We start from the raw sequence: 27,602 nt of genomic DNA, 5'->3' as shown, positions 1-27,602 counted from the left end.
GAACCGATTGGATAGTGCGCGAATAGGTCCCGCCCCTTCCGCTTGCAATATTCTTTGCGGAGCAGAGAGAAGAAGAAGAAGAAGTGGGAGCGGCGGGGGCGAGGATTGGCTGGCTGGAGCGGAGGCGGAGCTAGATGAGGGGACCTTCTAGCCTTCCGACTCTGTGGTGCGGCCTCCAGCCTCCCCGCCCACCTTCGCCCTCCCGTCAGTCGGAGGAAGACATGGCGGTGTCTGCGGGAGCCGTGCTGAGGGGGATCCTGCCCAGGCGTGAGTGAGGGGCTCCCCACTTCCTTGGAGCGGGTGGTTCTCCTTCTCACCTGCCCTATTTCTCTCCTCTTTTTGCTCTCCTTGTGGAGGGAAGGCGTGTCTTTCCCCTATTATTTTTATTTTATTTATTTATTTATTTTTATTTTATTTCTTCTTATTTTATTTTATTTCTTCTTATTTTATTTATTTATTTATTTATATTTTATTTATTTATTTAGTTATCTATTTATTTATTTATTTATTTATATTTTATTTATTTAGTTATCTATTTTATTTATTTATTCATATCTTATTTATTTATTTAGTTATCTATTTTATTTATTTATTCTTATCTTATTTATTTATTTAGTTATCTATTTTATTTATTTATTCTTATCTTATTTATTTAGTTAGTTATCTATTTTATTTATTTATATCTTATTTATTTAGTTAGTTATCTATTTTATTTTTTTATTTTTATTCTATTTATTTAGTTGTCTATTTTATTTATTTATTTATTTATATCTTATTTATTTAGTTAGTTATCTATTTTATTTATTTATATCTTATTTATTTAGTTAGTTATCTATTTTATTTTTTTATTTTTATTCTATTTATTTATTTAGTTATTTTTTTATTTATATCTTATTTATTTATTTAGTTATCTATTTTATTTATTTATTTATTCATTTATTTATTTATTTTATTATTTATTTTATTTTGTTGCAGGGGCTCAAGGCAGCCAGCCTGCGGGTTAAAAACAAGAACCGCCTTAAAACAGGGGGGTTTGGTGTGTGTGTGTACGTGTGTATGTTTGGAAAACAATATTTTTTTTGGGGGGGGGTTTAAGCACTAATAGGATTCAAAAACTACCTTTAGGGGAGCTTTTAACGTTTAACAGACCACTGTATTTTAATACTTTATTGGAAGCCACCCAAGGTGGCTGGGAAAACCCAGCCAGGTGGGTGGGGTATAAATAATAAATTATTATTATTATTATTATTTTATTTTATTACCTGCGTATATATAATCTGTTCAAGAATATAAGGATATATACCAATAAGAAATGACCGCTGCTTCCTTGGATTTAGACGGAAAAGAGAAATGGAGCGGATGGTGTCGTTGGCACAACGGGTGGCACTGAACCCCAAAACTCTGTTGTTGTTTTTCTTTATTTATTCATTCGTTTATTTACTTATTTATTATCCACCACCTTTTCCCCCTGTCAGAGACTCTGTTGCCTTTCATGTCGCCCTTCCTCTCTCCGAAATAGGGCAAAGGTGACTCGACAGTAAATAAGGTCTCCTGTTTTTAAACTGCTTACTGAGCCCAGGAAGGAGTGTGAAGACACTTTGCTAGGGGTTTGTTCTCTCTTTTTTTTGGTGGGTGCATTGGGGGCTTAAAAAAAAGAAAGAAAAATGAGTCTTATTTGAATCACCCCTTTCCAGGCACTTTGAACCCTAAGCTGCTTTATTGCATTGTATTTCTATCCAGCCTTTTCCTTCAACTAGCTCAAGGTGGCGCCTACATTGTTTTCTCTCTCCTTCTTGCTCAGTCCCCTTCATTTTATTTGACCCCCTTCTGAGTCCGCAGAGGGGTTTCCCCTGTTGTTGTTTTTTAGTCATTTAGTCGTGTCCGACTCTTCATGACCCCATGGACCAGAGCACGCCAGGCGCTCCTGCCTTCCACTGCCTCCCGCTTTTTGGTCAAACTCATGCTGGTAGCTTCGAGAACACTGTCCAGCCATCTCGTCCTCTGTCGCCCCCTTCTCCTTGTGCCCTCCATCTTTCCCAACATCAGGGTTTTTTCCAGAGAGTCTTCTCTTCTCATGAGGTGGCCAAAGTATTGGAGCCTCAGCTTCACGATCTGTCCTTCCAGTGAGCACTCAGGGCTGATTTTCTTCAGAATGGAGAGGTTTGATCTTCTTGCAATCCATGGGACTCTCAAGAGTCTCCTCCAGCACCAGAATTCAAAAGCATCTATTCTTTGGCGATCAGCCTTCTTTAGGGTCCAGCTTTCACTTCCATACATCACTACTGGGAAAACCATAGCTTTAACTATACGGACCTTTGTCAGCAAGGTGATGTCTCTGCTTTTTAAGATGCTGTCTAGGTTTGTTGTTGCTTTCCTCCCAAGAAGCAGGCGCCTTTTAATTTCGTGGCTGCTGTCACCATCTGCAGTGATCATGGAGCCCAAGAAAGTAAAATCTCTCACTGCCTCCATTTCTTCCCCTACTATTTGCCAGGAGGTGATGGGACCAGTGGCAATGATCTTCGTTTTCTTTCGATGTTGAGCTTCAGACCATATTTTGCGCTCTTCTCTTTCACCCTCATTAAAAGGTTCTTTAATTCCTCCTCACTTTCTGCCATCAAGGTTGTGTCATCTGCATATCTGAGGTTGTTGATATTTCTTGGTTTCCCCATTAACAGTGCGTTTTTGCCCCCAGACCTGCTGACCCGTCCTCCTCCCTGCCTCAGTTTAAGGACGATGTCGTCGCAACCGCCGGAGAAGCCCAAAGCCTTGGACACCTATGAAACCCTGAAGCTGGAGCGGGTGAAAGAGAAGGTTTTGCACGTGGAGCTCAACCGGCCAGAGAAAAGGAACGCCATGAATGCTGCCTTCTGGAGGTAAAAGGGACGTAATGGAAAAGATCGCAGGAGGGGGCATCTGTTTTCAGTATGTGACAATCTGAGCGTTCTGAAGATGGTTGATAAGACGCCAGCTACCTGCTTTTTAAGAGGCTTGGTAAGGGCAGAAGACCCAGCAACATTGCAGTTTCTCATTGGCCCAGTACTTGCAGCCTAATACAGCAAGGCGCATTCATTCAGCCATTGGATAAGAAACAAAAGCATGTGACTTTGGATCATTTTCATCAGCAAGTGTTTTGTTTTGTTTGTTTCTTCCCCATCCTCATCCCCAACACAGCTTTAGAGCAGTGTTTCCCAACCTTGTGCCTCCAGCTGTTTTTGAACTACAACTCCCATCATCCCTGACTAGCAGGACCAGTGGCAAGGGATGATGGGAATTGTAGTCCAAAAACAGCTGGAGGCACAAGGTTGGGAAACACTGCTTTAGAGCAATCTAAGCAATGAGACGCGGGTGGCGCTGTGGGTTAAACCACAGAGCCTAGGACTTGCCAATCAAAAGGTCGGCAGTTCGAATCCCCGCGACGGGGTGAGCTCCCGTTGCTCAGTCCCTGCTCCTGCCAACCTAGCAGTTTGAAAGCACGTCAAAGTGCAAGTAGATAAATAGGTACTGCTCCGGCGGGAAGGTAAACGGCGTTTCCGTGCGCTGCTCTGGTTCGCCAGAAGTGGCTCAGTCATGCTGGCCACATGACCCGGAAGCTGTACGCTGGCTCCCTCGGCCAATAAAGCAAGATGAGCGCCACAACCCCAGAGTCGGCCACGACTGGACCTAATGGTCAGGGGTACCTTTACCTTTACCTTTAAGCAACGAGAACTTGGATTTGTCAGCAGCAAAAATCTTCGCAGTTTTACAACCGGGCTGAATTCGTGCCAGTTTTTGAAGACTGGGTGTGTAGGCTTGGGAGCATGGAAACAAATTGTCTGGACAATTGGGGCTGGTGGGGAGGGGCTCAGAATTTGTTTTATGGATAAGATGAAATGTCCCACCTCCTCAGCTCTCTTGTCTCCAGCAAAGGAAGTGCCCAAGCGATAGGTATTCTGAAAATTTTAATTTTTATTGGAAATTTTATTTACAACATAACATAACCCCCCCATCCCCCCAGTACAGAAATACAATAAACATAACATATAACAATACAAACAACCAAATAAAAGACTTTATTTATCCTGTATCTGGCCTCCTTATTTACTTCTTGTAAGAAAAATCTTAATAATTATTCATAAAGGAAACAGTGATCGGTATTCTGTTGGTGACACCCCACCCCACCCCCGTAAGCTGATCCTTTTCACAACATCAGAAGATACACTGGAGATTGCAAAGGAGGAAAAAGCCACAGAATAAACTCAGTGGGTGGCGTGGCTGATGGCTGCTTATGCTGCCCCAGTGTAGGGCTAGAAGAAAATGAATGTGCCGTTGTACTCCCTTCTCTAAAGTCGAAGCCCTGTACACAGTCGTATGCACTTTTGCCTACATGAGCCGCCACATGAGATTGTTCAGAAGACTTGTTAGGCAAGACATGCATCAACCTGTTTAAGTCAAATGGCTTCCTCCCACTGTGGCAGGAGGTGTTCCCAAACTCACCCTCTTTTTTTGTCTCTCACCCTCCCCTCTTGTCCTAGGGAAATGGTGGAATGCTTCAACAAGATTGCTCAGGACTCCGAGTGCCATGTGGTGGTGCTATCTGGCGCTGGGAAAATGTTCACCTCAGGTAGGTGAGGAGAGGTGCTGAGGACTAGAAAGATGTTTCTCCTGCTTTAGGGTAGAAAGTTCCTGGGCTGTTGTAGAGGCTGGCTCCTGGGGAAAAAATTAACTCTTCTTAAAGTGGGGCACCCCTGGCCACTGGTCCCATCACCTCCTGGCAAATAGAAGGGGAAGAAATGGAGGCAGTGAGAGAATTTACTTTCTTGGGCTCCATGATCACTGCAGATGGTGACAGCAGCCACGAAATTAAAAGACGCCTGCTTCTTGGGAGGAAAGCAACGACAAACCTAGACAGCATCTTAAAAAGCAGAGACATCACCTTGCCAACAAAGGCACGTATAGTTAAAGCTATGGTTTCTCCAGTAGTGATGTATGGAAGTGAGAGCTGGACCATAAATAAAGAAGGCTGATCGCCGAAGAATGGATGCTTTTGAATTCTGGTGCTGGAGGAGACTCTTGAGAGTCCCATGGACTGCAAGAAGATCAAACCAATCCATTCTGAAGGAAATCAGCCCTGAGTGCTCACTGGAAGGACAGATCGTGAAGCTGAGGCTCCAATACTTTGGCCAGCTCATGAGAAGAGAAGACTCCCTGGAAAAGACCCCGATGTTGGGAAAGATGGAGGGCACAAGGAGAAGGGGACGACAGAGGACGAGATGGTGGGACAGTGTTCTCGAAGCTACCAGCATGAGTTTGCCCAAACTGCGGGAGGCAGTGGAAGACAGGAGTGCCTGGAGTGCTCTGGTCCAGGGGGTCACGAAGAGTCGGACACAACTAAACGACTAAACAACAACAAAGTGGGGCAGGGAACCTTTTCGCTCTGGAGGGCCTCATTCCCTTCCAGGTAACATTCTCAGGGCCACATGTCAGTGGTCGGTGGAGGCAGAGGGGAAAATGGGCTGGAGGGCAATTGCTGCAAACACTCACACTCCCCTCTCCATCCTGACACACAAAAGGCATTGTCGGAGTGCAAGGATCCGTTCTAGCCTGGCAAAAGCCCTTGAGCTGTAAAATGTGTCCTTTTGTTTGTCCAGAGTCTGTTGTGTCTCATGTGGCATCACTACCTACAGGAAATGCTGCCAGGGTGGAAGAGGGAGAAGTGAGGCGAATATTAAAGGAGGTAAACACCAAGAAGGCTATGGGCCCGGATGGGGTGGCTGGCAGGGTGCTAAGAGATTGTTCGGACCAACTGGCAGGAATCTTTACGAAGATTTTTAACCAGTCTCTGGCCCAAGCCACTGTTCCACCCTGTCTGAAATCTGCTACCATTATACCCCTGCCAAAAACATCAAAGATAGACAGTCTGGATGATTTTCGCCCTGTGGCGCTGACACCCATTATAATGAAATGTTTCGAAAAACTGGTGAGGAAGCGCATCTTATCTTGTCTGCCAGTGGGACTTGACCCTTACCAGTTTGCGTACAAGGCAAAGAGATCCACAGAGGATGCTGTGGCAATGGCTTTACATGCTGTCCTGACTCATTTGGAGAAGCAAGGGAACTACGCGAGATTGTTATTTGTAGACTTTAGTTCTGCATTTAATACTATTCTTCCACATAGATTGGTGCCCAAATTATTAGACCTGGGACTTCCACCATGTTTGTGCAGGTGGATATTAGACTTTCTATCAAACCGTTCCCAAAGGGTCAGGTTGGGTTCCCACGTCTCTGCGGATCTCATCACGAATACGGGGACGCCGCAGGGGTGCATGTTGAGCCCGCTTTTATACATGCTCTATACAGCTGACTGTGCCCCCAAATACCCCAGTAATAAGATCATTAAGTTCGCAGATGATACAACGGTGGTTGGTTTAATTACGGCTGGAGAGGGGGAGACGGCTTATAGGAAGGAAGTTGAGCAGTTGGGGGAGTGGTGCAGGAAAAACAACTTACTGCTTAACTTAAAGAAAACAAAAGAGATCATTGTGGACTTTAGGAAATGTAAATTGAATATTCAGCCACTTATTATTGAGGGGAAGTGCGTGGAATAGGTCTCAGTGTTTCGATTTCTGGGAATGGAGTTGAGAGACGACCTAACCGGGGGAGAGAACAGCAAAGACCTGGTGAAGAGAGCACAGCAGAGGTTATATTTTCTGAGAATCCTCCGGAAAAACAATCTCTCAAAGGACCTGTTGATGGCATTCTACCATTGCACTGTGGAGAACTTATGGTTTGTGCGTGTGGTTTGGGAGCTGCACGGCCAGGGAAAAAACAATGCTATCCAGGGTTGTAAAGACTGCAGAGAGAATTATTGGGTGCACTCTTCCCACCTTAGATCAAATCTATGCTGCCAGGTGCCATAAGAAAGCGGCAGAGATAGCACATGATAGTACGCACCCCGGAAATGATCTCTTTCAGCTTCTGCCTTCTGGAAGAAGGTATAGGGTTATAAAGGCCCGGACTCGCCGCCTGAAAAACAGTTTCTACGCTAATGCAATTCTGGTTCTAAACGCAGCATAAGGGGTCTCTGTAGTATAGTGTATTTTAAAATGGAGTTTTTTAGGGGTTTTTGAATGTTTTATGTAGTTTTATATAGTTTTTATGTAGTTTTATGCAGTTTTTCAATTTCATTGTTCTGCAAGGGACAATAACAATAAATATATCGTATATCGTGTGTGAAAGAGGCATTAAGAAACACAAAAACAGTTTTTCTGACTGTTATGGGGAACATTAAAACTGCACATGCACAAGTGTCTGTTGTGCAGCTGTTTTGCACAACACAGAACGTGGAGGTCTTTGGAACAAAACGTTGGGTACCTACAGACTGCCACAATTTTAGGAGTTCAAGCTTATGCTGTAACTTTAGTGTTGTGAATTTAAAGGACTCCATCACCCTAGCACAACAAATCCACTTTAAAAAAAGAAGCCTTTTTGCTGTTTGGAAAGTGGCCAGGAAATGTGTTGAAAAGTATGGGACATACTTTCAAAGTGTTGGTGCTGACCTTCAAAGCTCTAAATGGCCTCGGTCCTGTATACCTGAAGGAGCATCTCCACCCCAATCGTTCAGCCCTGACACTGAGATCCAGCGCTGAGGGCCTTCTGGTGGTTCCCTCATTACGAGAAGTGAGGTTACAGGGAACCAGACAGAGGGCCTTCTCGGTAGTGGCGCCCGCCCTTTGGAACGTCCTCCCTTCAGATGTGAAAGAAATAAGTAGCTATCTTATCTTTAAAAGACATCTGAAGGCAGCCCTGTTTAGGGAAGTTTTTAATATTTAATGCTGTATTGTTTTTAACACTCAATTGGAAGCTGCCCAGAGTGGCTGGGGAAACTCAGCCAGATGGACGGGGTATAAATAATAGATTATTATTATTATTATTATTATTATTATTATTATTATTATTACAAGAGACTGATTAATGGTTAAACACCATGTAAGCAAGCGAGGAGGGACGCAGGTGGCGCTGTGGGTTAAAGCCTCAGCGCCTAGGGCTTGCCGATCGAAAGGTCGGCGGTTTGAATCCCTGCGGCGGGGTGCGCTCCCGCTGCTCGGTCCCAGCGCCTGCCAACCTAGCAGTTCGAAAGCACCTCCGGGTGCAAGTAGATAAATAGGGACCGCTTACCAGCGGGAAGGTAAATGGCGTTTCCGTGTGCGGCTCTGGCTCGCCAGAGCAGCGATGTCACGCTGGCCACGTGACCCGGAAGTGTCTGCGGACAGCGCTGGCCCCTGGCCTCTTGAGTGAGATGGGCGCACAACCCCAGGGTCTGTCAAGACTGGCCCGTACGGGCAGAGGTACCTTTACCTTTTTAAGCAAGCGAGGATGAGTGCTTATTGTCTCATAACCTGCTCAATATACAAAAGGATGCTCAGTAAAGCTTGGGTAGCCTAATCACTGCGTGATCTTTGTGCAAGCAAGTCAGGATGAACAAACAGGTTTTCTGAAGAAGCCGGGAAGTTTCTTTTGAGCAAAGCAGCGGCACAGAATTGAGACAGGGTGTCACTTATTTGGGAGTAATGATGACCGTCCTGGTTCTCCCATGCTCTCGCCCGGCAGGTATTGACTTGATGGAGATGGGCAGCACATTCCTGATGATACCAGGAGACGACACAGCCCGGAAGGCTTGGAACATCCGCCAGAAGATCCGGGAGTATCAAGAAACCTTCACGGTATTGGAGAAGGTGAGTGGGCTGATCCTGCAGTTGGCCCCACCCTTGGATGAGAAACCATCTCCATCCACAGCTAACCGTTCCTTTGTCTTTTAGTGCCCTAAGCCCGTAATTGTTGCCGTCCATGGGGGCTGCATTGGAGGAGGTGAGTCTACAACACTTGCGTCATAAATAACCTGAAACCCCCCTCTTCCCCGCTTCCACCATTCCCCCCTCACAACTGCAGTAGTTTTGTGGATGTTGCAAGTTGCAACAGGTAACCGTGGGCCAAATCTGGCATTTCAGCAGCGGCTTTTATTTCTTTTTCTTTACTGTGTATTTTGATCTTGCTTTTTTATTTTATTTTTATTAGTTTTTTTAAATACAGTGGTACCTCGGGTTACATACGCTTCAGGTTACAGACTCCGCTAACCCAGAAATAGTGCTTCAGGTTAAAGAACTTTGCTTCAGGATGAGAACAGAAATCGTGCTCCAGCAGCAGGAGGCCCCATTAGCTAAAGTGGTGCTTCAGGTTAAGAACAGTTTCAGGTTACGAACAGACCTCCGGAATGAATTAAGTACTTAACCCGAGGTACCACTATATTACAAAAAAAGAAATAGAAACAAAAATCAACACATAACACTGTACACAATATGACAATTCAGACTTGAATACCTATGACTACACCTTTTTAACAATGTTTTCCCACCTCTCTCTCCTCCCCCTACTTCCCACTCTCTATCCGTCTTATCGCTTAAATATTCATTCCAGATCTCTTCATATTCATCCATTCTTAATTTGCTTCAACATGCAATTCGTTCGTATGTAGCTAATCTGTCCATATTATCAATCCATGTGCTCAGTGGAATCTTTTTGCAGCTCTTCCAATTCATCAAGACAAGGTTTTTTTGCTTCTGATATGTGTCTTTTAAACTCCCTCAGATATCCCAACTGCAGGGGGCAGTGTTGTAACGTTTTATTATATATTATATTATATTATATTATATTATATTATATTATATTATATTATATTATATTATATTATATTATATTATATTATATTATATTATATTATATTATATTAAAGGTAAAGGTACCCCTGCCCGTACGGGCCAGTCTTGACAGACTCTGGGGTTGTGCGCCCATCTCACTCAAGAGGCCAGGGGCCAGCGCTGTCCGGAGACACTTCCGGGTCACGTGGCCAGCGTGACATCGCTGCTCTGGCGAGCCAGAGCCGCACACGGAAACGCCGTTTACCTTCCCGCTGGTAAGCGGTCCCTATTTATCTACTTGCACCCGGAGGTGCTTTCGAACTGCTAGGTTGGCAGGCGCTGGGACCGAGCAGCGGGAGCGCACCCCGCCGCAGGGATTCGAACCGCCGACCTTTCGATCGGCAAGCCCTAGGCGCTGAGGCTTTAACCCACAGCGCCACCTGCGTCCCATTATATTATATTGTATTGTATTGTATTGTATTGTATTGTATTGTATTGTATATATTTAAACCATTCTGAAAAGCATTTGATCCATGCTTCAGCTACATAATCAACTTTCCTTTCTCTTAAATGGGTGTAATCTGAAGGCACCCGAGGATGTCACACAGCTGAAGCGAATCAGGTCGTGCACCTGGTTGCAGGTTCCCAGACGTATTAAATATATAACGTTTAAAACATATAACCCAGGCTTTCCTGGACTCTCAACCCTGTTTTTTTCCCTTTCCTTTTGGTGTGTGTGTTTCTTGCTCTGTTTTACATATATAGTTTTCCTCGGTTTTTATGAAGTTCTGCTGAGTATTATTGCAGCACGCTTATATATTTAACGAAGCGTGTATACCGCTTGACTGTAATAAAAAAAAACCACACCTTGTGGTTTGCAAAGTTTATCAACGTTATCAATATGTCGCTGACTTTTTCTAATACAGTGGGTTACAGACGCTTCAGGTTACAGACTCCGCTAACCCAGAAATATTACCTCGAGTTAAGAACTTTGCTTCAGGATGAGAACAGAAATTGTGCTCCAGCGGCGCAGCATTAGCTAAAGTGGTGCTTCAGGTTAAGAACAGTTTCAGGTTAAGAACGGACCTCCGGAACAAATTAAGTTCTTAACCCGAGGTACCACTGTACTTTAACTATTTATTTGTGCTTTTATCTACTGTTTTTATCTTGTGAACCGCCCTGAGATCTTTGGATGAAGGGCAGTAAATAACTCTAATAAAAATTAAAATAAAATTTGGTTTTTTTGCATTCAGCATGCTTTATGTGAACCCTTAAGATTCGCTGCTGCATTAATCAGCATGTAAATTATACAGTGGTACCTCTGGATGCAAATGGGATCCGTTCCAGAGCCCTGTTCGCATCCTGAAGCGAACATAAGATGCAACTGCGAGGTCGCATTTCGCTGCTTCCGCGCATGCGCGTGACATCATTTTGAGCGCATGTGCGAGCGGCGAAACCTGGAAGTAATGCGTTCCGTTACTTCTGGGTCACCGCGGAGCGCAACCTGAAAATGCTTATCTTGATGCATATTCATCTTCTGGCCCTAGATCTGGAAACGTGCTGAATGTTCAGCTGCTGAGCATCCTTCTATTGGGACGTGAGCAGCATTGTTTATCTGTACTTGTTCCCTCTGCAGGTATGAATCTCATCTCCGCCTGCGATATCCGCTACTGTACTCAAGATGCCTGGTTCCAGGTTAAGGTGTGTTGTGAGAGCTCCTATCTTTTTTTTCTTTTTTTTTGAATAAATTTTTATTAGGATTTTTTTTTAAAGGTTACAGAAAAAAAAAGAAAATATAAATCAAAACAGAACAATCAAAAAAGAAAAAAAGAACAATACATAAAAAACAAACATCATCCAAAACAAAAAAAGAGAAAAAAAAACAAGTCAAGCCTTTACATCACTTGCTTTCATTCGCTTACTTCCTTGACCTCCTCGCACCTCCCATTTTTGTATTCTAGTTCAATTAGATATTTCAGCAAATCCTTTCCAGCTTTGTTTTTATCTTAATAATTTATCTTAAATACTGTGATTTTACATTCTCTTCTTTCACCAATTCATTTTTGCTTAATCCTTTATATCTTTTCTGCTAAAACCACATAATTTTATTCCAACATCTTTCTAACATTCCTTAATTTTACAATATTTCTGAAGATAAACTTTTTCCAATCTTCTTCCACCGACTCTTCTCCTTGGTCTCGGATTCTGCCAGTCATCTCAGCCAGTTCCATGTAGTCCATCACCTTCATCTGCCATTCTTCCCGGGTGGGTAGATCTTGTGTTTTCCAATACTTTGCGATAAGAATTCTTGCTGCTGTTGTGGCGTACATAAAGAAAGTTCTATCCTCCTTTAGCACCAATTGGCCGACCATGCCCAGGAGAAAGGCCTCTGGTTTCTTCTGGAAGGTATATTTAAATACCTTTTTCATTTCATTATAGATCATCTCCCAAAAGGTCTTAATCTTTGGGCACGTCCACCAAAAGTGAAAGAATGTACCTTCAGTCTCTTTACATTTCCAACATTTATTATCTTGCAAGTGATAAATTTTTGCAAGCTTGACTGGTGTCATGTACCACCTGTAAATCATTTTCATTATATTCTCTCTTAAGGCATTACATGCCGTAAACTTCATACCTGTGGTCCATAACTGTTCCCAGTCAGCCATCATAATGTTATGTCCAACATCTTGTGCCCAGTGAGAGCTCCTATCTCCTTTCTTCCCAGGGAACCTACCTGGCTTGGCAGTCTTGCTCCAAGCCCCTTAGGAACTAAGGAAGGTTCCTTACACCAAGTTTAGCTCAGTATTAACTACAGTGGCAGAAACTCTCCAGGATTCCAGACAAGGGACATTCAGGAAAATTCAGGAGAAACATAAGAAAATATTACAGTGCATAGTTACATACCCGCCAACTTTTCTCCGATGAAAAGGGGGACACCCTATTCCATAACAACAACAACAGTAATACTAATTTTATTATTTATACCCCATCCCCCTGACTTGGTTGCCCCAGCCACTCTGGGTGGCTTCCAACATACAGTGGTGCCTCGCAAGACGAAATTAATCCGTTCCGCGAGTCTCTTCATATAGCGGTTTTTTCGTCTTGCGAAGCAAGCCCATTGACGGCTTAGCGGATTAGCGCTATTAGCGGTTTAGCGGCTTTTAGCAGCTTATCGGCTTAGCGGATCAGCTGATAGGCAGCTTAGAAAAAGGGGGGGAAGAGGAAAAAAACCCCCGCAGGAACTCGCAAGACATTTTCGTCTTGCAAAGCAAGCCCATAGGGAAATTCGTTTTGCGAAGCGCCTCCAAAACAGAAAACCCTTTCATCTAGCGGGTTTTCCATCTTGCGAGGCGTTCGTCTTGCGGGGCACCACTGTATCTAGAAGCCTAATAGAAACATTAAAAAACCTGAACAAGGGCTGCATTTTGATGGGTCAAGGGTCATATAACTCCATGCCCTCCAACATCTCTCCAATGAAAATAGGGATATCCTCCAGAAAAGTGGGACATTTTGGGATCAAATCAGAAACCGGGACGGCTTCTGTAAATCCGGGACTGTCCCTGGAAAATAGGGGAACTTGGAGGGTCTGAACGGTTGCCTTCAGTTGTCTTCTGAAGGTTTGCATAGTTACTTGTCTTGGGGGGGTCACATAACTCCAGATCCGTTGCAACATTTCTCCAATAAAACCAGGGACATCTTGCCATACCCTCCCAACATTTCTTGGGTGAAAATAGGGACGTCTTAAGGAAAAGAAGGGGACACGGGTGGCGCTGTGGGTTAAACCACAGAGCCTAGGACTTGCCGATAAGAAGGTCGGCGGTTCGAATCCCCGTAACGGGGTGAGTTCCCGTTGCTCGGTCCCTTCTCCTGCCAACCTAGCAGTTCGAAAGCACGTCAAAGTGCAAGTAGATAAATAGGTACCACTCCGGCAGGAAGGTAAACGGCGTTTCCGTGCGCTGCTCTGGTTCGCCAGAAGCAGCTTAGTCATGCTGGCCACATGACCCAGAAGCTGTACGCCAGCTCCCTTGGCCAGTAAAGCGAGATGAGCGCCACAACCCCAGAGTCGGTCACGACTGGGTCTAATGGTCAGGGGTCCCTTTACCTTTTTTAAAGGAAAAGCAGGACATTCCAGGAGCAAATCAGAAACCGGGATGGCTTTTGTAAATTCAGGACTGTCTTCGGAATGCAAGAACACTTGGAGAGTATGTAGGTTTTTTGTTTTGTTTTGTTTTTTTGCAACTTAAATATATGTTTATTAAATATTTCTTAGTGTACAGTTGGAGAGTCTGTAATTAAACTATGGAACTCGCTCCTGCAGAAAGCAATTATGGCTGCCGTATTGGATGGCTTTTCAAAGAAGACGGCTAGCAGCCATGATGGCTATGCTCTGTCTCTGTGGCCGGAGGAGGAATGCTTCTGAATACCAGTTGCTGGAAACCGCAGCCGGAGAGAGGTCTCCGCTGCTTGTGTCCTGCTTGCAGGTTACAACATAATAATAATAATAATAATAATAATAATAATTATTTATTATTTCTACCCCGCCCATCTGACTGGGTCTCCCCAGCCACTCTGGGCGGCTTCCAACCAAATATCAAAAACAATACAGCGTCAGACATTAAAAACTTCCTTAAACAGGTGTCTTTTAAAAGTAAAATAGTTGTTTATTGCCTTGACATCACCTGGGACAGTGTTCCACAGGGCAGGCGCCACCACCGAGAAGGCCCTCTGCCTGGTTCCCTGTAACCTCACTTCTCGCAACAAGGGAACCGCCAGAAGGCCCTCGGTGCTGGATCTCAGTGTCTGGGCTGAACGATGGGGGTGGAGACGCTCCTTCAGGTATACAGGACATCTGGTTGGCCACTGTGAGAAGGGGATGCTGGTTCCATGGGCCAAAGGCCTGATCATTTTACGTTCTTAATATGCCCTGCCAGGAAGGTGTCAAAAGATGGAACCTTCTTCAGATGCTTTACCCCCCCCCCCCGAGCTACAGCCCTTCCCTTTATCTCAGTCCAAAGCGCTTTGATCTTCTGTGTCACGGGATGCCTGAACCCATCTTTCCTCCTTCCTCCAGGAAGTGGACGTCGGTTTGGCAGCCGACGTCGGCGTTCTGCAACGGCTACCTCATATCGTCGGAAATCGGAGGTCAGTGTTCGTTTCTCTTTCAACTTCCCTTCCTCCCCTCCCTCCCTCTTGTGGCTTGTAAGGGAGGTATTAGCATTGGTGACGTTGGTTTGTGGCACAGCGAGCCCTTTATAACGGTGTGAGAGATATTAATGAATAAAATTAGAAAAGATGAGACTATAAAAGGGATTGTGATGGGGGGGGGAGTATAAAGTAAGAGCCTTCGCAGACGATTTGATCATCGCTACTGAAAAATCCATTAGAATGTATCCCAAGGGCAATAGCATGTATAAATGAATTTGGACACCTAGCTGGGTTTAAGATAAAGTATTAAAAAAATGAATCTATTAGTTAAAAAAATGGGGAGCCAAGAAAAAAGTGAGCTACGAAGAATCTCAGGGTTGTAGATAAAAAAAAGAAAGAAAATGAAATACAGTGGTGCCTCGCAAGACGAAAAGAATCCGTTCCGCGAGTCTCTTCGTCTTGCGGTTTTTTCGTCTTGCGAAGCAAGCCCATTAGCGGATTAGCGCTATTAGCGGCTTAGGGGCTTAGCGGATCAGCTGTTAAGCGGCTTAGCGGCTTAGAAAAAGGGGGGGAAAGGGAAAAAAAACCGCAGGAACTCGCAAGACATTTTCGTCTTGCGAAGCAAGCCCATAGGAAATTCATTTTGCGAAGCACCTCCAAAATGGAAAACCCTTTCGTCTAGCGGGTTTTCCGTCTTGCGAGGCGTTCGTCTTGCGGGGCACCACTGTATTTCGGCATATGGATGACAACAAAAAATATAGACCTATTCTATCCCTTCTCCCGCTTCGCTGTGAAGCCAGCAGAGCAGTTGGACTTAACTGTCAGGGGTCCCTTTATTTTTACTATACCACCCTACAACAGAAAGACAAAATGGGAATGCAAAATACATAATAAAACCCTTGCTGTCCCATCCAACTGGAGAACGGTTTATAATACCACAAGAGTTGGTAGTTCAGCCGACAGTTCGGCTTTGCCCTGCAGGGAAAAATGCCTCACTTTCTTCTCCATGAAGGAGAAATTTTCCTGACCTGCTGATTCTTTCCTCCTCCTCCCAGCCTGGTCAACGAGTTGGCTTTCACTGCCAGGAAGATGATGGCGCCTGAAGCCGAGAGCAGCGGCTTGGTCAGGTATGTGGCACATTCCCCCAGACAGTCCGCCTATTCATAATTATGTGGGGCTGATAACAGCAACTTCCTCCTCGGCCCACAGCCCTCTTTTGAGGGAGGCAGGTTCCCCTTTTCATTGCATGGCCTCTGCCCAGCAAAGTCACGAGTCTGGAAATTATTAGGGGGAGGGTTTGGGGGTGGGGATGCAAATGAGAGTGGCTAATGGCCCTAACGCCATGCAAAATCTCCTGCCTACATCTCAAAAAAGAAAAAAGATACTTATAGAGCCAGGAAAGATCTGGAACAAAGAGCCACTTGAACGAGGTGAAACAGGAGGAAAAACTGAAGCAGGGTGGGTTGTTGTTGTTTAGTCGTTTAGTTGTGTCCGACTCTTTGTGACCCCCTGGACCAGAGCACGCCAGGCACTCCTGTCTTCCACTGCCTCCCGCAGTTTGGTCAAACTCATGCTGGTAGCTTCGAGAACACTGTCCAACCATCTCATCCTCTGTCATCCCCTTCTCCTTGTGCCCTCCATCTTTCCCAACATCAGGGTCTTTTCCAGGGAGTCTTCTCTTCTCGTGAGGTGGCCAAAGTCTTGGAGCCTCAGCTTCACGATCTGTCCTTCCAGTGAGCACTCAGGGCTGATTTCCTTCAGAATGGAGAGGTTTGATCTTCTTGCAGTCCATGGGACTCTCAAGAGTCTCCTCCAGCACCATAATTCAAAAGCATCCATTCTTTGGCGATCAGCCTTCTTTAGGGTCCAGCTCTCACTTCCATACATCACTACCAGGAAAACAGTAGCTTTAACTATACAGTGGTGCCCCGCAAGACGAATGCCTCGCAAGACCGAAAACTTGCTAGACGAAAGAGTTTTCCGTTTTGGAGGTGCTTCGCAAAACGAATTTCCTATGGGCTTGCTTCGCAAGACGAAAATGTATTGCGAGTTCCTACAGGTTTTTTTCCCTCCCCCCCCCCTTTTTCTAAGCCGCTTATCCGCTAAGCCGAAAAGCCGCTAAAAACCGCTAATAGCGCTAAGCCGCTAATGGGCTTGCTTCGCAAGACGAAAACACCGCTAGACGAAGAGACTCGTGGAACGGATTCTTTTCGTCTTGCAAGGCACCACTGTACAGACCTTTGTTGGCAAGGTGATGGGTTGGCAAGCGGGGTGGGTAGGGACCGTGTTTTCTTGTAGGCCGTCTTCTGCGTGTCTGGGGCAACGTCTGTGACTCTCGCCCCTCCAGGTAAGCAGGAGGTCTGGCCACAGTTGAAGATCACGTTTATTATGACGTTTATATTCCACCTTTTCCTCCAAGGTGGCACGCTTGGTTCTCATTTAATCTCCACAACATCCTTGCGAGGTAGGCTTGGCTGGGAGGTAGTCACTGGCTCCACGGTCACCCAGTGTGAGCTTCATGAGCTGAGGATTTATCCAGGTGGGGTGCTGAGGGGTTTGCCCTGGGGAAAATGTTAGAAAATGAAGCTTAATTGGTTTACGACCCCAATTAGCTGCAGTTTATAGCGGTCCGGCACGCTCCTCAGCCAAGCTGCGCCGATCTGCGTCTCTCCAGATTCGCCTTGCAGAGTAAAAACACAGCGGAAAAACTGTTGCTTGCTTAGATCCAGGCAAACACATCAGGCACTTGTGTGTCCATTTTGTCAGTCTTTTATTACAGCAGAATATTTACAACTCAGCATTTCTCAGATTAACTCTCCCGGACTTCTAGCACTCATGGCTAATGGCCGCTGTCTCTCTCGAAAACACAGAGACAAGTAAGGCAAAACTCCTCCCACCTTCCAAATTACAAGTCAGAATGTGAGGCATCACTCAGAATATCTTAACCCTGTAAGTTCTGAATCCCAACACCCCCTCTTGCCTTGCATTCTGACGAGACCTGTGGAACATCCTCACAACTCTCAGATTCGCATTGTGCGAAACTTACCCACGCACCTGTGGCCTGATACCTTTCATGTGGAATACCCTTCGTTGTGCGACTGGACCGCCTGGGCACAAACTCAGGTGTTTCCTCTGACTCACTGTGGCCAGCAGGTGTATCCTCTGCATCACCGGATTCCCCCTCTGACTTAAAGCGTCTTCGAATCCTCTGCATTACGCTAACAGGAGAACTAGGCTCACTCTTGGGCTCTCTTTTTACAACTTGTGGAGATGCCCCATCCTGTTCCTGACTTTGGTCAGTGAGCTGATCGTCATCAGCAGACTCAGCCTCTCCTTCCTCCTCATCAGAACCTTCCTGCTCTGAATCAGAAAAACATTCTGAGAGAAAATCATGCCTTGCAGGAGTCTTTGGCCTTTCATCCTGCTCATAGAATTCAGCGTGTTTACTGATCAGCAGCTTACTCTGATCACCTGATGGGTACGCAAACCTCCTGATGGGTACGCAAACCTCCATGCTTTAGAAACTGGCTCATACCCACAGAAGATCATTTTCTGGAACTTGGGTTCACCTGGCCCTCGCAAAGCCTTAGGCACAGATGCAACTGACCCAAAGGAACGCAGAAAGTGAATCTGGGGTTTCCTGCCGTGCAACATGAAAAAAGGTGTGTCACCTACCACTGAATTGTAGATCCGATTCCAGGTGAAGCTCACATACTTAATTGCCTCCATCCAAAAACTTGGAGGTAATCCAGAGTCTGACAGCATCACCTGTGCAGCCTTAACCAGAGCCTCACTTCTGAGCTCTGCCACCCCCCTCTGTTGAGGAGAAGTCACTTTGTGACGTATCCCTTTCTGTTGAAAGAACTTCTGCAAAGCAGACCCAGTAAACTGTGCACCTCGGTCACTAGTGACTGCTTGTACCTTGGTGGAGAACCTTAGTTCCACCTCCTCAATCCAACTTTTAATCAGTTGTGCTGCATCTTCCCTGGATTTGAGAGCATGAGTCCAGGAGTTCTGCGAAAAACTATCCTGCATCGTCAGCAGAAACCTGGCCCCTCCCAGACTTGGTTCCTTCATGGGACCCAACAGATCTATGTGCACAAGATCAAAAGGTTTTGTGGTTACCCTCTCCACCTTTGGGTAACTACACCCTTTTACCTTTGCTTGTCTGCAAGTCTCACAATCTATGGCACTTCCACATTCCTGAATTTTACAGCCTTTGGTGCATTCAGGTAGCACCTGTAGCTCTTCAAGAGAACTATGAGCTGTCTTCTTGTGCCAAACACATGCACATGAAACATGAGTGGGAACTGTAGCACGCATCGCTTGTGCTCTCTCAACCTTCCCCTCACCCTCCAGAGGCGTTTTAAGAATGAAGAGATCATTCTGCCCCTTTTTAACTTTGACTAGCTGCTTCCCTCCTTTGGAGATTGTACAAGCATCATTCTCAAAGGAAACCTTAAACCCCTTTTTTAACAAATAAGGGACAGATAAAAGACAGTGATGCATCCCTGGTACAGTGCAAACCTCCAACTCATCCTGCAAAACAGAAAGAAAGATTTTTGCAACATTAGTTACATTTCTTTTTTCCCCATCTGCAAACAGAACAGTTTTCCCAGCTGGAATTGCCTTGCAATTCCACATCTCGACAGAAGGGATCTCTGGAATCAAGTTGCGGTTCGCTGCTGAGTCGATTACAAAGCAGAGTTCATTGTCTCTCTCAGAGCTGTCCTCAAACATTGCCATACTGGCTGTCAGCTGATGAGCTACTTCGTTGTCTTTAGCACCAAAAGTCTCGCTGCCCCCTCCCTCTGGGCGTCTGCAGCAGTTCTCTCTGGTTGCCATGTCAACCAACTCCCCCTTGTTCAGGACCTGACCAGCTTCAGTAGAAACAACGTCCTCTGTTGCCTTGGAGACCGGACTGGCCTCTGCTTTCCCACGCAACTCTTTGGGGCTTATCTGGACTTTTCGCAGGTGGCTGGCCTTGAAGCATCTCAGCTTCCCAGACCTCTGCGCACGACGAAAACAACTCTTGGTAGCCTTTGGAACACAAGCCGTTTCTGAGCTTTCACCGCTCACTGCCCCCCCCCCTGCTCTCAGGGCTCCCAGGACGTTTTCCTGCACCCCCTCTGGTGGGTAAAGGGCTCCCAACGCTTGGCCTCTGGCCTGGCACCTCACACAAGGCACGGTGTAGCACTCAAACAGCTGCCAGCAACAGTCCCTTCGTCCCCCTCTGGGGGCTCACAGCTTCCCTCAGCTGTGTGCTGGCTCTCAAGAATGTGCCCAGCGCCATCTTGCCTCTCCCCTTCGGATGCAGCCACGTCTAGGCTCTGGCGTTCCACTCCTGCTTCACAAGCCTCACGGAGTGCTAGCCATGCAACCTCAGGCCTCTTAGCATCTTGGACAATAGGCTTCAGCGCATCGCTTACATTCTCTGCCAGGAAAACTAGCACACACTTCTCAGCTTCACTCAGCTCTGTAGCTGCTCCAGCCGCTTTCTGTAGTGGCTGGACTGCCTCCCAAAGGCTTTCTCCGACCAATAACAGTTCTACGTGGAGGCTCCACGTCCACCAGCCTTCACGCGTCAGCTTTTCACATGGCAGCTTAAGCTTAAAGCCATGCTTCTGGAACTGCGCCATCTTCTCCCCCAGTGTGTTGAATATGTCTTATAAATAACGCCCCCTCCCTGAAAAGAGGTGTCTGTGAATTTCCCCTTTTAGAAGGACAACTTCATGTGTGCGTGTTTTCTGCTAACTCCCCCACCTTTGGCATGGAGAACTAAGTGAGATGATGCCCTCCTCCATCATTGCCCTGGGATGATCCCCTGGGTCCCTTCCAATTATTCTAATGTAAGAATCACACCATCCTTCTTCCAGGATGAGCCAGTGTGGTGTAGTGGTTAAGAGCGGTGGACTCGTAATCTGGTGAACTGGGTTTGCTTCCCCGCTCCTCCACACGCAGCTGCTGGGTGAGCTTGGGCCAGTCACACTTCTCTGAAGTCTCTCAGCCCCACTCACCTCACAGAGTGTTTGTTGTGGGGGAGGAAGGGAAAGGAGAATTTTAGCTGCTTTGAGACTCCTTAAAGGGAGTGAAAGGCAGGATATCAAATCCAAGCTCCTCTTCTTCTTCTTCTTCCCTCCCCTGCTCAGCCGTGTCTTCCAAGACAAGGAGACCATGATGCAGAGCGCTTTCGACTTGGCCACTGAGATTGCCAGCAAGAGTCCGGTTGCTGTGCAGGGCACCAAAGTCAACCTGGTCTACTCCAGGGACCACCCTGTGTCTGAAGGCCTGAAGTATATGGTGAGTGCCGTGGGGCACGGGCTTTGCAGAGTAGGGGGTCTCGGGTTTGCTGCCCAGACCCTCCAAGAAACAGAGCAGAGATTTCAATGGCCTTTGGCTGCCTCCACTGCCAAGCCAGAGGCTAAGAGTGGCCCTCCAGTCCTTCCTACCTGGCCCTCAGGACTCTTCCCCGGGCTGCACCCCTCACCAGCCTTTCTTCACACCTTCCTTGCCTGTTTTTGCCTGACTGGAATATGTCCTCCAAGTCTGACAGTACCGTATTTTTCGCTGCATAAGACGCTGTCAGGGACTCAGCGGGAGCACAGGGAGGAGAGGAGATGGAGAGCGAGGGGGAGCAATCCGAGGGCAGCGTAGGAGAATATGACAGCAGCCCGATAGATTCCATGAGCCTCTCCAGCGAATCGGAAGATTCACAGAAGGGGGCGCCGATGGGCAGGGCAAGGGGCGACCCAAGGGGGACACCCCAGAAGCAAGGGGCCAGCGGGGACTCCCAGAGCACCAGTTGCAAATCAGGACCAGCTTCCCCACCAGAGCGCAGTGGGGGGGAGGAGTCCCAGGTGTCAGAGCCCACATATGCACCACCAGCGAGAGAAGATGAGTCAGGGGTGGCCACGCCTCCATCGGAGAGCGAGTTAACGGTTAAGAGGAAAGTTGCAGGCTGGGCGCGCGCGCCAAGTTCAAAGGTACAGGCGAGCGGCACAGAAGGTAGCCCGGATAGGGAACCAGGTCCTAAAGCCCGCCGGAAGGAGGGGCAAGAATCGTCAGGGTCAGCGTCAGAGGAGTCCAGGAAGGATGAGACCCTAGCGGGCAGGAGGGCCCAGAGGAGAAAGGAACTTAGGAAGAGGTGGAGCAAAGCGAGAGTCTTAAACTGGTGTGGTGGGGGAGGAGACTCAGACGGGACTTCGCCGGTCTAAGGTCGGGACGTAGAGCTGCACGCTGCGGCTTTAAAATGGAGACTGAATCTCAATAAAGACTTTTGTACATAACTACAGCCTAGCGTTGGTCCTCTGTGAGCTGGGACCTGGAGGCAGCTCTGACAGACGCACTTTTTCCCTCCTAAAAAGTAAGGGGAAATGTGTGTGTGTCTTATGGGGCGAATGCAGGGGGGAGGCAGGCAGGAAAAGCCCCCAAGAGCCACAAACAAGCTCCGTGTGGCTCTTGCGGGCTTTTCCCCAGGAGGGAGAAGGGACTGACGCGGCCAGTCAGTCCCTCCTCCCTCCTCGTAGAAAAGCCCGCAGGAGCCGTGCGCTCCTTAAAGGGTGCGTGGCTCCTGTGGGCTTTTGCGGGAGGTGTGGGTATTGCCATAGCCGCGCGCAGCCCCTCCGGCCGGGAGAGGCTGCGCGCGGCTATGGCAGAAGCCAAGACAGCGAGCAGGAAGGATCCCACTCGTTGTCTTGGCTTCTTTGCTCCTTTGGACTGGGGGGCGGGAACCCAGGCTTCCCCCGGCAGCCCCAGAAGCTCTGGGAGAAGCGCAGCCTGTCCGCTGCTCTTTGGGGCTTGGGGGGGGGGATATTTTTTTTCTTGATTTCCCCCTCTAAAAACTAGGTGTGCCTTATTGTCCGGTGCACCTTATGGAGCAAAAAATACGGTACCTATTGGGTGGATGAAGCCTGGCTGGAGGATCGAGAGGGTTGTTCACAGAAACTAGCCTACTGTTAACAAAGCAAAATGTGCATGGGCTGCTCCTCCCACTTCTGCCTCTGGCCCCGCCCGCCACCAGCATGCAGCCCCTGGAAGGTAATGCAGCCCACGGGTTTAAATACATCCCCCATCCCTGAAGTAGGCAGCACTTTGCAGGAAGGCTTCCGCCTAAACTGGCTCCGTGCAACTCATAAATGCATTTCGCCCTTTGTTCCCGTTTTGCAACAGGAACAAGGTGCAGCCGCCCTTGGTCTCTAGGATTTGGCACCAGCAGAAGCAAGCGTAGTGCAATAAAGCAATAAAGCGATTTGCACAACATGGTTGCCAGGCTGCGGAATTCCAGGCTCTGACTTTTGCACTCAGACAGCTGTCCCTGCTGTGCCACGGAAAACCCCAAGGTGCCCAGCTGACTTTCAGAGATGTGTCCGGCCAAGTTCTGCTCAGATCAAGCCCAGTGAAGTGAATGGGCCTGAGTTAATCTTGAATGCTAAGGGGGGTTGCTCTGAGCCACAACAACATTTCTAGTTAAAAGGTTTTTGGCAGGGACTGGGGAAAGTGAAGGCCCCTGCTTGGGGTGAGCAGGGAGTCCCCCAAGTGCTGCCCCACTGAAAAACAGATTTCTGACAAATGTGGAACAAGGGTTATGTGTCACCTGTAACAGTTCTTGAGCGGGGTCCATATACAGCGGCACCTCGCAAGACGAAATTAATCCGTTCCGTGAGGCTCTTCGTATAGCGGTTTTTTCGTCTTGCGAAGCAAGCCCATTGACAGCTTAGCGGATTAGCGCTGTTAGTGGTTTAGCGGCTTTTAGCGATCAGCTGTTAAGCGGCTTATCGGCGGATCACCTGATAAGCGGCTTAGCGGCTTAGGAAAAGGGGGGGAAAAGGGGGGGAAACCTGCAGGAACTCGCAAGACATTTTCGTTTTGTGAAGCAAGCCCATAGGGAAATTCGTTTTGTGAAGCGCCTCCAAAACGGAAAACCCTTTTGTCTAGCGGGTTTTCCGTCTTGCGAGGCGTTCGTCTTGCGGGGCACCACTGTACAGTCAAACCTCTGCTGTTGTTTTGGAATGTTTCGGCTCCCGAACGCTGGAAACCCAGAAGTTAAATGTTCCAGTTTTCAAACGTTTTTCGGAAGCCGAATGTCCAACGCGGCTTCCGCTTGAGTGCAGGAAGGTCCCGCAACCAATCAGAAGTCACGCATCAGCTGTCGAACGTTTCGGAAGCCGAACGGGCTTCCGGAACAGATTACAGGGGTACCTCAGTATTACCTACGCTTCAGGTTACAGACTCCGCTAACCCAGAAATAGTGCTTCAGGTTAAGAACTTTGCTTCAGGATGAGAACAGAAATTGTTTTCTGGTGGCACGGCGGCAGCAGCAGGAGGCCCCATTAGCTAAAGTGGTGCTTCAGGTTAAGAACAGTTTCAGGTTAAGAACGGACCTCCGGAACGAATTAAGTACTTAACCTGAGGTACTACTGTATGTTCGACAACCGAGGTTTGACTGTAACGTATGAATCTGAGATGTTTAGGTCTGAAGAATGGGTAAGTATCACTTAGCAGAAGGCAGTATAACTGGATGTTAGCTGAGAGAAAATATTTTGAATAATTTTTTGTATATAACTGAAAAATGCAAATCAGAAGTCCCTTTGATCTCTCTCTTGTCTTTCTTTCTCTTTTCTGTTCCTCTCTTCCATTTTTCTTCCTTTTTCTCCTCCCTCCTCCTTTTCTTGGTGTCCTCTGCTCCGGGTTTTCATTGGAACTGTACACACCTGAAGGTGACAGGTGGTTGGCAAAGGGTCTTGGGTGAGAAGCTGGGAGGAGAATGGGAAGCTGCCAACTAAGAGCTGGGAGGGTCCACACATTTCTGTGTGACAGAAGGGTTAAGGTCTGTCTTTGAAAGAGGACTCTGCCTTTTTCTTTCTTCCTCTGTTTTTCTTTAGATTACCGTATTTTTCGCTCCATAAGACGCATCTAGTTTTTAGAAGGGGAATGCAAGAAAAAAAAAATTCTTTAAAGGGAGCGCTGAGCAGAGCCTGAATGCATACCAGGCTCTGCTCAGCGCTCCCTTTCACAAGCCGCGTGGAGCATTTGCACGGCGCTTGCAGGCTTTTCCCCAGGAGGGAGAAAAAGCCCCAAGAGCTGCACACATGCTCCACGCGGCTAGTGAAAGGGAGAGTTGCTTTTGGGGGCTTTTCCGGGAGATGGAGGAAGGGCCTGAGGGGCTGCCCTCTGTCCCTTCCCCCACCTCCCACAAAAGCACGCAAGACCCGCGCGCTCTTTAAAGGCTGCGCGGCTCCTGCGGGCTTTTCTACGAGGAGGGAGAAGGGACTGACGCGGCCAGTCGGTCCCTTCTCCCTCCTGGGGAAAAGCCCGCAAGAGCTGCACGGAGCGTGTGTGCGGCTCTTGGGGGCTTTTCCCGCCTGCATTCGCTCCATAAGATGCACACACATTTCCCCTTTTTAGGAGGGAAAAAGTGTGTCTTACGGAGCGAAAAATACGGTAGTTTATTTTAAGATATGCTCGCATAAAGAACAAACAGCTAAGGCTGTTGCTCAGCTGTCTTCTGAGCCCGTTTTGTTTCTGCCCTGCAGGCTACCTGGAACATGAGCATGCTTCAGACAGAGGACATCTTGAAGTCCGCCCAAGGCATCATGGAGAAGAAGACAACCAAGCAGATAACCTACTCCAAGCTGTAGCTGCTCTGTGCTTGCAGCACAAGGCCCCAAAAGACCAGTAAGGGTGGGCTGCCGCTTTGGCCGTGGGCGAGACTGGACTCCAGGACCCCCTGCAAGAGGAAGGGGGCTAGCAAGTGCCTTCAGATACCAGCTCAGCCATGCAGCTGAGTGACACGTAACGCCTTAGGGAGGGGTAGAGAGGCCTTCCTTCTGAAAAATGGTGCTTACCCCACCCAAAGGAAGGTTAGTGGTAGAACCGGAAATAAACATTTAAAACACAATCAGCGCTCTGGGAGGAGAGGAGATGATTTCGGCAGAGAATAAACCCTGCTTCAGTTAACGCCGCTGCGAGGATGTTGGTTCTCGGCTCAGTTTGCTTGCTTATATTGGTGTACTGCTTTAATTCTGTTTGCAAATAAAAAGGTAGAAAAAAACCCGTCAACAAATAAGCTGGAAATATATTCATAAAAGTGTATGACAAAGTGAAGGTTGCCCTTCTCTTCCCTCTGCCTGAGTAAATAAGCGGAGAGCCAGGCTGACCTCTTCCTTTCCCTGAGATCCCACCGGTCTGTCATCAGGGCCACGTTGAAACTTAAATGTGGAAAAATAATACACATCAAAATTCTTCTGTGCTGTCTGTCTGGTGGCTTGACACATCGCAGTTTGAGCATGCAGATATTTATTTTGCAACCTCTCAACCTAATCCTGTTTTTGCATCCATGAGAACTAGAAGTTTGGCGGCATGCTCAGTAGGACGCTGAGTCGTGCACACCCTGTGCCAAATTTTCCACACCTGCAGCCCTTGTGTACAGTGCCCCTGCGGGAATGCAGCCCTTGACAGAACGCATAGTGTTCCCCAAACCGCCTTAACCTGGTCCAGAATCGAAGAAGGCACCCCAAACTGCCCCAAAGTCTTCCCTGTGCTCTTTGATAGCTGTGAATGGGGAAGATGGAATTCTAAGAGAACGGGAAGCAGCGTTGCATGCTGGTCTTCAGGAAGCGGTTGTTGTTGTTGTTTAGTCGTGTCCGACTCTTCATGACCCCCTGGACCAGAGCACGCCAGGCACTCCTGTCTTCCACTGCCTCCCACAGTTTGGTCAAACTCATGCTGGTAGCTTCGAGAACACTGTCCCGCCATCTCGTCCTCTGTCGTCCCCTTCTCCTTGTGCCCTCCATCTTTCCCAACATCAGGATCTTTTCCAGGGAGTCTTCTCTTCTCATGAGGTAGCCAAAGTCTTGGAGCCTCAGCTTCAGGATCTGTCCTTCCAGTGAGCACTCAGAGCTGATTTCCTTCAGAATGGAGAGGTTTGATCTTGCAGTCCATGGGACTCTCAATTCATTTCAAATTTGGGGTTTGGGACCTTTTGTGTGCTGGATAAATCCAGCAAGTGGCAAGGAACCTTTGACTCTCCCAAGTGTTGCTGGATGGAATCTCCCATCACCCTTGGCTACTGGGGGCTGGGGTTGAAGGGAATTGGAGTCCAATAATACCTGGAGAAACACTGGCTCTCTTCCCCTCACTCCTTAATCAAGTGGTTCTCAAAGGGTGTGAGAGACGGGAAGATTCAAGGACAATCAAAGAAAAATTTCAGCGTAGTATACAGCAACCCCCGATTTGCATGCGATGCCCCCTTTTCCGGCCACTTCTGGGCTGTGCGCCAATTGGACGTGTGTCAATGGGTTGTTGCCCATGGGATCAGAATTAATTTTTCTGTTTGTGGAATGTGGATCGGTATCTTCAAAATGAGAGCAAGAGCTCTTCTCCACGACATATTGCTGCGAACAGGAATTTTCAACTGACAAATATGGAAGTCTGTTTTCAACTGACAATGCGGAATATCAGAAAAAGAGAGGGCCTTCTTTGGGCCGATGAGGAGATGGGAGTTTGCTTGTCTCAAATTAGACCTAATATAGATGAGATTACCCAGCACAAAGCACGCCCACACCTTGCACTGAGTTTGTATGCATACTAGGTACATAGATAAGAGGCTCGTTTATCATTATATTTTGGGAATGATTCATATTCTTATGTAGCGTTTTATACTTTCCGGGTGTCCCGTGATCATATGAGAAAGCAGTCGTGTTCTGTGTTACAAATCAAGCACAGCAAGGAGCTGTTTCTTGTTTTCCATTGTATTTCTTACCAATAAATAAATTCAGTGTGGTGCGAA

General features: G+C 47.2%; 1 protein-coding gene across 2 annotated transcripts; it reads left to right on the top strand.

The window, feature by feature from the left end:
* Positions 1-123: 123 nt before the first annotated feature.
* On the top strand, positions 124-27,602 carry ECH1 (enoyl-CoA hydratase 1). 2 transcript variants are annotated; one of them, XM_079985674.1, is made up of 10 exons: positions 124-267; positions 2,693-2,873; positions 4,512-4,600; positions 8,586-8,710; positions 8,795-8,843; positions 11,307-11,371; positions 14,742-14,812; positions 15,871-15,942; positions 20,965-21,115; positions 25,348-27,602. In XM_079985674.1, the coding sequence occupies exons 1-10, from the start codon at positions 135-137 to the stop codon at positions 25,450-25,452; spliced, it is 1,041 nt and encodes a 346-aa protein (XP_079841800.1). In that variant the 5' UTR covers positions 124-134; the 3' UTR covers positions 25,453-27,602. The 2 variants fall into 2 exon arrangements, with proteins under 2 accessions (XP_079841800.1, XP_079841801.1); XM_079985675.1 differs by lacking the exon at positions 124-267 and having other exon boundaries at positions 2,518-2,873.

This window comes from Podarcis cretensis (genome assembly GCF_951804945.1).
Source record: "Podarcis cretensis genome assembly, chromosome: 8".
NCBI lineage: Eukaryota > Metazoa > Chordata > Lepidosauria > Squamata > Lacertidae > Podarcis > Podarcis cretensis.
This window is presented reverse-complemented; position numbering and strand designations above follow the sequence as displayed.

Excerpts from the sequence above, each read along its gene's own strand:
- ECH1 (XM_079985675.1), top strand. The coding sequence starts at position 2,533 with ATGTTGAGCTTCAGACCATATTTTGCGCTCTTCTCTTTCACCCTCATT. Across the intron at positions 4,601-8,585 it reads TGGGAAAATGTTCACCTCAG|GTATTGACTTGATGGAGATG; the intron begins GTAGGTGAGGAG and ends CTCGCCCGGCAG. Across the intron at positions 14,813-15,870 it reads CATATCGTCGGAAATCGGAG|CCTGGTCAACGAGTTGGCTT; the intron begins GTCAGTGTTCGT and ends TCCTCCTCCCAG.